The 11,157-nt window shown below is 42.1% G+C and overlaps 1 protein-coding gene across 1 annotated transcript in view; it reads right to left on the bottom strand.

Moving 5' to 3' along the window:
* Positions 1–876: 876 nt before the first annotated feature.
* The window catches only part of LOC136626159 (alpha-2-macroglobulin-like), a 149,690-nt gene continuing 139,409 nt past the window's right edge, over positions 877–11,157 (bottom strand). Inside the window, exons 33-37 of the mRNA XM_066600966.1 lie at positions 9,617–9,685; positions 8,704–8,806; positions 7,345–7,386; positions 4,634–4,768; positions 877–1,057 (exon numbers count right to left, since the gene is read on the bottom strand). Coding sequence (XP_066457063.1) covers positions 1,032–1,057; positions 4,634–4,768; positions 7,345–7,386; positions 8,704–8,806; positions 9,617–9,685 — 375 coding nt within the window. The 3' untranslated portion in view covers positions 877–1,031. The remainder of the gene's footprint in view (positions 1,058–4,633; positions 4,769–7,344; positions 7,387–8,703; positions 8,807–9,616; positions 9,686–11,157) is intronic.

Below are 11,157 nucleotides of genomic sequence, written 5' to 3'. Positions count from 1 at the left end.
CGGATGTGCTCGGCACACCGGCGGCGTGCCGCGCGCACGCGCCGGGCACATCCGCCGTGCCGGAGAAAGAAGATCCGGCCGCGAAGAAGAGAAGATCTGCACGGTCCGCTGCGGGTAAGTTTATTCTTATTTTAGGTCTCCCGCGGATCCAGACGGTTTCCATAGGCTTCAATAGAAGCCTGTGGGAGCCGTCCCCGTGGGAGACCGGCACCCAAATGGAGCATGTCCATTTTTTTCATGCTCCATATTTTTTTTTATTTACTTTTATTGACCATCCGCGGGTATTTATCTACCAGCAGGTGGTCAATGCATCCCTATGGGGTGCGGATCCGCGTGCGGGTGAAGAGTTAAAATCCGCTGCAGATTTTAATTTTTCTTTTCCCCGTGGACATGAGGCCTTAGTGGAAATGAAAAATGGAACAGCTGACCCATCCTAGAGTGGATGAATACACACACATCTAACAGCTTAGCTAAGTTTTTATAACACAGGTGGAGTGTAAGTCCTTCCTACATCTGATTACTGTACAGCTGGGAATATTGTGCCTGACCTGTATATTTTGTGTCCTTTGCATTCCTCTGTAGCTTCATGTTAATTTCCTATCTAGAAGTGTGGTGAGTGGATGGGCACCTCCTGGTGGTGAGTGAGAGAAGCCTCCTGGTGCTGAATCTGAGAGCTGTGTTGAATTCTGTCCTATCAGTTATCTCCCTTCTTCATTCTCACAGCATAGTCTTATAGAGACACAGTGGGAGAGATACCGCTACAGTTCCCCCTCCTCTGTCTTCTAGCGTTTGGTTTATACTTGACTAATTTTTGTAAAATGAACATCTATATTTGTTTCTTATTCTGAGTAAAGAAAGTCAGACATAAGACAAGACTTCAGTTAGGACACATTCACTTTATTGAGTGTTTCTTTATAAGACATATTTTGATGGTTTATATCACCAGACTCTCTTCCTCTCTTTATACATTTGTCATGTTCTGTTCCATAGAGTAGAGGCCACAGGTGTAATGTGTAGTTACTGATTCTTGATTAGTGGTTTTCTGTCTGTTTAAAACCTATGAAAAAAAGAATTTCGTAGATCAGATAAAAACTTCATTAGCTATTTCAAGAATATTCTAGACTTTTTTTTTCCACAAGCTGGTATCTAACTAGTCATTTTTATTTGAATGGGGAGTCCTGCACAGGTTCTCACCAGTGGCATGCCACCGATGGAGGCCAACCAAACCCTATGAAGCCCGCACCCCTCCATCCCATCCGATAAACCATGTGGAGTATAACACTATGCTGCTGGATGCTGCATGCTATGTACAGCATAACCTGACTCCTCTCCAATCTTCAGGGAATGGGTGAGGACTCAGTTCATGCTATGCATAGAACATGCAGCTTCAGTCCAGTAGTGTTCTGTTCCATAATATTCTACTGGTTACTGGAAGTTCAACATTGGGGCCAATGAATAGGTCATTTGGTCGATTGAGTGCGCAGGGTACTATTACTTAATAGGTCCGCAGCAGGGAGAGTGTGCAGAAACAAGTCGTGGCTGGAAGAAGTCTTCATGGTGGTCTAGGTCGGATAGAAAAGCAAAACAAAACTGACAAGTCCAGTGATCCCAGGTGCTATCTACTCTGACTGCAGTTAATTTCATTGTACTGACTTATCAGTTTGCCAAACTAGTATGTGACTATTATTTGGTGACAGTATTATTTAGAGGTATACTAGGAGGTGATAGGAACACGTTTTTCAATGCATGAAATATATAATGAATAGTAATTATTAGGAATTAATAGTACCAGTGTTTCTGGCGGCGTAATGCGCCCCACTGCTCTGTTACATGCATGTTACACACACAGCTGTGGTACATGGGCATGTAACAGACACACACAGCTGTGCTACATGCCATGTGCCTGATAGACACAGCTCTGCTACATGGCATGCGCGTTACGGACACAGCTCTACTACATGGCATGTGCCTGACAGAGACAACTTTGGTACATGACATGCACCTGACAGACATGACATGTGCATGGTACAAACATAACTCTGCTACATTATATGCACTTCACAGACACAGCTCTGCTACATTACATACATTCACACTGACTATACACATTACACGCACAGCACATTACAGACACATCCTGACCACACTGACTGCTACATACTCGTCACACACACAGCTGTGGTACATGGGCGTGTGACACACACACAGCTGTGCTACATGCCATGTGCCTGACAGACACAGCTCTGCTACATGGCATACATGGCACAGAAACAGCTCTGCTACATGACATGCGCATCACAGACACAGCTCTGCCACATTACATGCGCCTGACAGACATGACATGTGTATGGTACAAACACATGTCTGCTACATTATATGCACGTGACAGACACAGCTGTGCCACAGTACATGTGCAAGTTACAAACTCAGCTCTGCTACATGACATGCTCGTCAGAGACTTAGCTCTGCTAAATGACATGTGCATCACAGACACAGCTCTGCTACATGGCATGCACATTACAAACACAGCTTTGCTACATGACATGCGCGGCACAGACACAGCTCTGCTACATGACATGGGCATCACTGACACAGCTCGACTACATGACATGCACATGTTACAAACACAACTTTGCTATATGACATGTGCAAGCACAGACATATCTCTGCTACATTACATACATCCATGCTGACAATACATATTACACACACAGCATATTAGAACAACAGAAGCACTCACCTACTCACTGACAAGTGGCCGTAAGTAGTTTGACCAGAGCTTGGCAGCTGCATCTATCCCCACTGTGTTATAAAAGTTGACCTATAAACATACACTCGTCAAAAAGAAATCTAGCACCTAGAAGTAGTTGTCGTTTTGCTGCAAAACTCTGCATGCAGTTACATCTCAGACAGATAGGCAAATAATTAGAGTTATGGTGTGATTAGATAAATGGTCTTGCCACTTGTGGCCCTAAAAGTGGTTCCACCCTTGGCCTATAAAAAGTCTCTCAGATGCTACCTGTGTGTAGTGGACCTCTTTTTCCACTTGTGTAGAGCTTGTTAACAACATGGCGCTTCTACGACACAATCAAAGAGTATTCGCCCAGTTGACAGAATGAGAAGGAGCATATTACTGGAATGTGAGAAGATGGATGGTCATATTTGCCCACCACCTGGGTCATTCTGACCAGACTGTTAGGAGATGTTGGGACCAGTGGATGCTTGAAGGCATGCACATAAGGTGACTGGACTCAGGACACCCTCAAGAGACCACCAGTAGAGAGGATTGTCTGACAAGCACGAGCAACTCCAACTGCTTTGTTGTCCTCCATCCAGAGACAGGTGGGGGACAACCTGTGTCTGTCGGAACCATTTCCAGGTCCCTTGGCTGAAGGACATTTGATCTCACGGTGCCAATTGCATGCACTGCGTTTGACACCCATCCACCTTCTTCCCCATATGCAGTGTTGCCATGAACGATGAACATGGACTGCTACGGAGTGGAACTGGGTTGTCTTCAGCGATGCATCCATGCTTAGTTTTGGCACTGACAACTGCCGTGTTCATGGCTTCAATCCTGCCTTTGCTGTGCAGCAGAACACTGTTCCCCTGCTGGTGTGATGGTCTGTGGGACCAGTCGGTCACCCCAGTAGTGGTACGGGGGACAAGGGTAGCATAGTAATATGTTCAGAATATCCTGCAGCCACATGTATTTCTCTCATGGCAGGGCTTCCAAAAGGCATTTTCCAGCAGGATTATGCTCAGCCACACACACAAGGGTGTCACAGGAATTTCTCCACAACACTACCATGTCTATGCCCTGCCAGATTTATCGCCAATAGAACATGTATTGGACCATCTGGGATGGCAGCTGAGCTTTGACAGCCTACAAGTTTGCATAACCTAGAAGCTCAGTTACAGGAAATGTAGACCAATATGCCGTAGGATGCCATACGGAACCTGTATACATCCATGTCCACCCGTATCACATCTTACTAAAGCCTCCCTTCAAGGGTTCAGTTTTCCAAAATAAACTGTCCTTTTGCTCTGATATTGTAACCACTTACTTTCATCAACATTACAATTACACATAGAAAGTTTCATTCGATTCCAACAACTCCTTCTAGGTGTTTGATTATTATTTTTGACAATGAGTAAGTGTGAGAAACTCCATACACTTCCAAATTAATGCAAACTTTTTTTTATTTGTGATGAATCTGGAAATCCAGATATTTACTTTAAATGTTTTTGAACCATTTCAGACCACAGATTGGCTGGATGTCACAAAGGTTTTATGATATGGGCGCTACAGTGATCACCAAAGGAATTGCTACCCAATAAAGCTCATTTGAAAAAGTTAAAAGACTATACCAAAAATATTTACAGTAGAGATCGGGATTGTCAGATTTCATCAAATAAAGTCAGCATCAATTTGGAACTGGGGATACCTAGGAATTCTCTAATAGGATACTTAAAAATGGGTTTCCTAAAGCAGAAAAGCCTTTTAACAAACACCTAATTGCAGAATGTTCTACATGAAAGTACTATAAAATGTTCTTATATGATAAACTAGAACATATCACATTGCTCCACAGTGTGAAGGATACAAACAAGGTTAAATGTTAAGTCATACCGTGATAGAAACACCATTTGGTTCCATGGATGCTGTTGTCGAAGCAGCAGTCTTTCTGTTCACATTGCTCTTTTGATATATTTGGGAATCCACAATCCTCTCTCTCGGTAGCAGACATTGCACAGTGAGCTACGACTGAACAGGGACAAATCATTAATTTATCCATTACAATATTATGGTTTCTGCCTCTATTTCATTTACCCTTTAATAATAACCAATGTTGCATATGAATGTCAGTGGCCTGTGGAGTGAGTATGCTTTATACTGCTAATAATTGTAAGCAAGAGCCCTTTAACTGCTTAGATGCTTCCATCAATGCTGACCAGTGTCTAAGCAGCTGGGTGGGGGAGGGGAATAAAAACAAAAACACAACTTGTCTCTCACACGGCTCTGTCAATGCAAAAATAAAGTTATAGGTCTTGCAGTGCAGGGATGAGATAACATCCATATAAAACTGAGAAAAATGGCCAGATTTTAAAGGGTTAAAGGGGTTGTCCCATGAAAAGTATAGTTTGTAGTTAAATCAAGCCCATAATTATAAATATTTTTGTATTTACACTTATTAAAAAAATGTTTCTATCATCAAATATTTCTGGACTAATATCAGAATAACACCATCTACTGTTTCTAGCCGCAGGCTGATATCAAAATAGCTCCATCTTCAGTTTCTGTTGAAGAGCTTTTCTGTGTCCAGTCCGCCTCACTAAATTTTCTCCGGTGGTCACACCTACTCATTGTTACTTCTCAGCAGTAACTCTGTCTCCTCTCTTATCACTGGCTCGGCATCTCTTCTGACATCAGAGGCAATGCAGCTACTTCAGAGGCAGCCGCTTCCCGCAGCTGAGATCCCTCAACATACCAGAGCAGAAAGGGAAGCAAGACTGAGCAGATGGAACATTTACTGAGGTGGACACAATGGAAACAGGTGGCGCTATTCTAACATGGAATATCTGGGGATAGAGAGATTTTATTTAATAGATTTAAAAACAAAAAAATATTTATAATACTGGTCTGGATTTAACTATAAACAATATGTTTCATACAACAACTCCTTTAAAGGGGTTGTCCCGCGGCAGCAAGTGGGTCTATACACTTCTGTATGGCCATATTAATGCACTCTGTAATATACATTGTGCATTAATTATGAGCCATACAGAAGTTATAAAAAGTTTTTCACTTACCTGCTCCGCTGCTGGCGTCCTCGTCTCCATGGTGCCCGCCTAATTTTCGCCGTCTAAAATGGTCGAATGGCCAAATTAGACGCGCTTGCGCAGTCCGGGTCTTCTGCTTTCTTCAATGGGGCTCCGTGTAGCTCCGCCCCATCACGTGCCGATTCCAGCCAATCAGGAGGCTGGAATCGGCAATGGACCGCACAGAAGAGCTGCGGTCCACGGAGGAAGAGGATCCCGGCGGCCATCTTCAGCCGGTAAGTATAGAAGTCACCGGAGCGCGGGGATTAAGGTAAGCGCTGAGCGTTTTTTTTTAAGTCCCTGCATCGGGGTTGTCTCGCGCCGAACGGGGGGGGGGGGTTGGAAAAAAAAAAAAACCCGTTTCGGCGCGGGACAACCCCTTTAAGGCTTCATGCACATGACAGAACTGTATATGACAGCACACTGATTCCCAGTTGATCTGTACTATGGAAATAGAATTGTTAGACTGTATTCATACTTAGCAGTCATATTATGTTTTTGGTGTGATTTTTGCAAAACCAATACCCGTCTGAGCTTGTCGGACTATGTCATAGGCAGACTACTTAGTGCGTCGCTCAATGTATTGAGCTGTGGCCTCCGGTGTTGACACCGGGGGAGCGACAGGCAAGCTAAGTATCTTACATCCTCGTACTCCCGGGTCACCTACTTTCAGCCCATAAGCTTAGCTCATAGTGCTAAAAGTAAGTGACAGATTCCCTTTAACCCATTGCTTTCTTATCCTCTTTTATTTCATTCTACCACCCACCTCTTTTTCTTGCAGTTTACCTTTTTCTTGCTACTTTTGCTACAGCTCTTAATCTTATTATCATAGTTCAAATGCAGGGCTTACAGAAATTTTGGTTTTGCTTCACATTTCTCCATCTAAGTTCGAAAAAGGGTATTTCCGAGAGAGAGTAAATATTTTTCCACGTTTTCACCCATCTGCTGGATAGGGAAAAGCTGATAGACTGGTAAGGGTCTGACCGCTTGGACCACACCAATCCTGAGGGAGCTCCATGTTCCTCTCTATTTGTGTAACATCACAGCAAAAGCAGCTCCATTCATTTCAATGGGACTGACAAAAACAGCCAAGCATAGCACTCAGCTATATCTGTCTGCCACATGGGTGAAATCTTGGAATAATATTCACTCTTCAAAATACACCTTTAATTCTGCATTATATTATATCTTAGTTAGTCATCTTTGGTGAAAGCCACGTGGGTTTGTCTTATTACTGTATTAAAAACCCATATGATATAATATCCTGCTTTTCACAATTGGGAAACTAATATAAATTTAGGCTAGTAGACTATTTTTGAAAAGCTTGACAATAAGTGGACTTTTCCTTTAACATTGGAGTTGAACTATCATAAAATTCAAAAGTGTCTCTCAGTTCCAAGAGGCAGAGGGAATGGGACTAAAGGAAGAGTTACTAGTTATATTATTGATAAATAGTCTGAGGAAAAAAATATTAGATCTCTGATGACATACCCAAAGACAAGATCAGGAGTCATTTCTTACCTGAGCAGCAGGGGGGATTATAATCGCCCACAGAATACTCATCTGTAATAGAAACATATAATTAATAACTCAGCAGTGAACTGATAGAGGGATATACGTCAAAATAACTAGTATTTCCAAAAAAGACCTGCAATAGGACAAGGATGATGATTAGTGGTAACTCCTGCATGAAGGCCCCCTCTATTCTTTGGATGGGAGAATATAAGTAGACGTGCCATAAAAATCTCCACACAATTGTGCTATACTTTGCCAAAGTAATGCAGCCATTCAGTATCAATAAAAGTACAGCAAACACAATGCACACATTACATGCACATATAAAGTGTCTAATAATGCCAGAAAAGAAACCCATAGTAGCGCCATATAAACCCAATTAAAAGTACTACAGCCAGCATCTTGATTTAAATTCAGTATGGTATAACACAGACATTTAGATTGGGGATGGAGTGAGAAACCCCTAAATTGTTGAGACCCGAGGACAATTGTCCTTTCTGCCAGTGGTATGTCTAACATTAACACAGCCGTAGATCACATATAATGTTTCATGTACCTCACACCTCCCAATATACATTATATCTAAGACACATTATCATTTGTTGCTGTCTGCTGATGAAACTAGATTACTCTAGCGCCAATGATCCGGCCTCATTCAAAGTCGCTCAGATTGTTGAGTTTTCCCATTTTAATATGAATTCACGCTGAAACTGATCCACTGAATATTGTCACTGGATTTCATGCTGCACTTCAGGGGTCACACGTACAATTTTCATACAAGCAAACTCCAATAGTGAAAGGTCCGATGTGTCTAATGAAATGGCCATCCAGTATAAGGCTCTGATAGACAGGCTCTGTCTATAAAAGGTACTTTTCACAAGTGTATACCAAAATGAAACCGCCAGTTCAATAGTAAAAATAAACAAAATCTTGGTATTTATATAGCACCAACTTACTCCACATCGCTTTCAGGTAATTTATCACCTCCACTAAGCAGGGTACTCATTTTACCAACCTCAGAAGGATGGAAGGCTGAGTCAACCTTGAGCCGGCTACCTGAACCATGCAGGGATTAAACTCACAACCTTAAGGTCGTGAGCAAGAGCTTAGAACTGCATTTCTGCTGCCTTAACACTCTGGACCACACAAGGCTATTAAAATTACAAGAGTCTATTGAAATCATTTAAACAGGTGAACAGAATGCTTGGAAGTCCCATGTATCAATCGTTAATATGACTAGTACATTGTGAATACTCCATTTACAGCATTGTAGTACGTTGGTGTGGAGCTACGATAACACTTTAAATGTCCAGTTACCATTTGCTACTTCTGTACATGATTGAATTGCTGTATATTTGCACATACCTGGATCATAGTAATCATAAATCACAACATTGGCAGGCTGCAGATTCTCTACATGAGCTTCCCGTTCCATAGCAAAGGCAAGGCTTACAGTTTCATGAGTGAGCTGCAAAAGAGCCAAACAGAATGAATAAAATGTCTTCATGTATAGGAGAGGCTGATCTATTAACTAGAGGAAGTGACAGACTAGTATTAAACTCTATGGTCAGTATGAAGAATGCAGGATATTTTTAAAAATAAACACATTTTAAAGAATTTTTGGTAATGTTTGTTTTATTTTTAACACAAAAATAAGATTTATATAATAGGTCATTTTTTGATGACACATCCCTTTAAAAAAGAGTCTGTCAGCTTGAACAGGTTGTCCAAACTGCCAGCATCCATCATGTTATAAAACAGGAGGAGCTGAGCAGATTGTATATAGTTTTATGAGGAAAGATTCAGTGTAACTTGTATGTTACTCATTTCCACCTTTGCTCATTCTGAGCTGAACAGCCCAGTGGGTGGTCCTATCAGTGACTGATAGTTATATCTGAACTGTGAACCTATCAATCACTGATAGGACCACCCACTGGACTGTTCAGCTTAAAATAAGCAAAAGTTGTAATGAATAAAATACAAGTTCTACTGAATATTTCCCCATAAAAATACATACAATCTGCTCCGCTCCTCCTGCTCTATACCACGATGCCGCCGATTTGGAAAGTATCTTCCAGCTGACAGATCCCTTTAAACTGTTCATATGTTCGTAAGAAACGTTTATGAAAAGCTGGATAAGATGGTCCTCTCACTTTTCAAACATATCTGAGACGAATGTCTGTTCTTTTTTCTTTTTAAATCAGATTTATTTTATTAAACTCCAATCACATTTTCCATAAAAAGGCCAATTGTTGTACAAGATGGATTTGTGTCTTACCTTCTTCAGGTAAATGGTGAGGTTTTGCGCTGATATTTCTGTTCTTTCCACTAGAGGATGTTTCTTCAACTAAGCAAAATAAGAGGACATGTTGTGTAAATGTCAGTTCTTGAAGGGCATCAAATAGCAATAAGTGACCAAAAATCTTCGAAGCTTTTCAGAATCACTTTTTATATTTAGTTACCATATTTGGGAGCAAATTAAAGGTTTAAGTGAGATTACAGCATATTTGCAATGAAACAGCTGACAAATGTCATCTATAAACGGGCGAATGATCATACAGCTGTAGCAGCGCTAACACAACTTGTGTTAGAATGCTATTGAGATAATGAATAGCAAACGGCACGATACCCAAATAGCGTAGCACTGCCGGCAAGGTTAATAGATTTCATTGATAGAGCTAAAATCAAAATACAGACAATGTACATAACTAGAGATGAGCGAACGTACTCGTCCGAGCTTGATATTCGTGCGAATATTAGGGTGTTCGGGATGCTCGTTACTCTTAACGAGCACCACACGGTGTTTCGGTTACTTTCAGTTTCCTCTCTGAGACGTTAGTGCGCTTTTCTGGCCAATTGAAAGACAGGGAAGGCATTACAACTTCCCCCTGTGACGTTCAAGCCCTATACCACCCCCCTGCTGTGAGTGGCTGGGGCGATCAGATGTCACCCGAGTATAACAGTCGGCCCCTCCCGCGGCTCGCCTCAGATGCCTTGTGAGTTAGCTGAGGGAAAGTGCTATCGTGCTGGAGCTGCTGTAGGGAGAGTGTTAGGAGTTAGTGTAGGCTTCAAGAACCCCAACGGTCCTTCTCAGGGCCACATCTATCCGTGTGCAGTACTGTGGAGGGTGCTGTTAGCAGTGTTGCACAAAATTTTTTTTTTCAAAATCGGCAGTCTGCAGAGCATTGCGCCTTGCAGTAATACTACAGGGAGAGAAGTGGTGCTTAGGTAGGGAGAGTGTTAGGAGTGAGTGTAGGCTTCAAGAACCCCAACGGTCCTTCTTAGGGCCACATCTATCCGTGTGCAGTACTGTGCAGGCTGCTGTTAGCAGTGTTGCATATTTTTTTCTTTTCAAAATCGGCTGTCTGCAGAGCATTGCGCCTTGCAGTAATACTACAGGGAGAGAATTGTGTAGGCAGGGCCAGAAGACATATATTATTGATTGAATATAGTCAGTGGGCCCTCCGTTTCCCAAAAAGGGAAAAATTGTATTTGTCCTGCAGTCTTGCGCCAATTTATTTCCTGCCTGGGAAAAGTAACCGCTGTGCTGCACTTCATATAACTGCAATTCTGTGCAACACATATCTTATCTGATTGAATATAGTCAGTGGGCCCTCCGTTTCCCAAAAAGGGAAACATTCTATTTGTCCTGCAGTCTTGCGCCAATTTATTTGCTGCTGCCTGTGAAAAGTAACCGCTCTGCTGCACTTCATATAACTGCATTTCTGTGCAACACATATCTTATCTGATTGAATATAGTCAGTGGGCCCTCCGTTTCCCAAAAAGGGAAACATTCTATTTGTCCTGCAGCCTTGCGCC

The sequence above is a fragment of the Eleutherodactylus coqui genome, chromosome 4, assembly GCF_035609145.1.
Source record: "Eleutherodactylus coqui strain aEleCoq1 chromosome 4, aEleCoq1.hap1, whole genome shotgun sequence".
In the NCBI taxonomy this organism is placed as follows: domain Eukaryota; kingdom Metazoa; phylum Chordata; class Amphibia; order Anura; family Eleutherodactylidae; genus Eleutherodactylus; species Eleutherodactylus coqui.
This window is presented reverse-complemented; position numbering and strand designations above follow the sequence as displayed.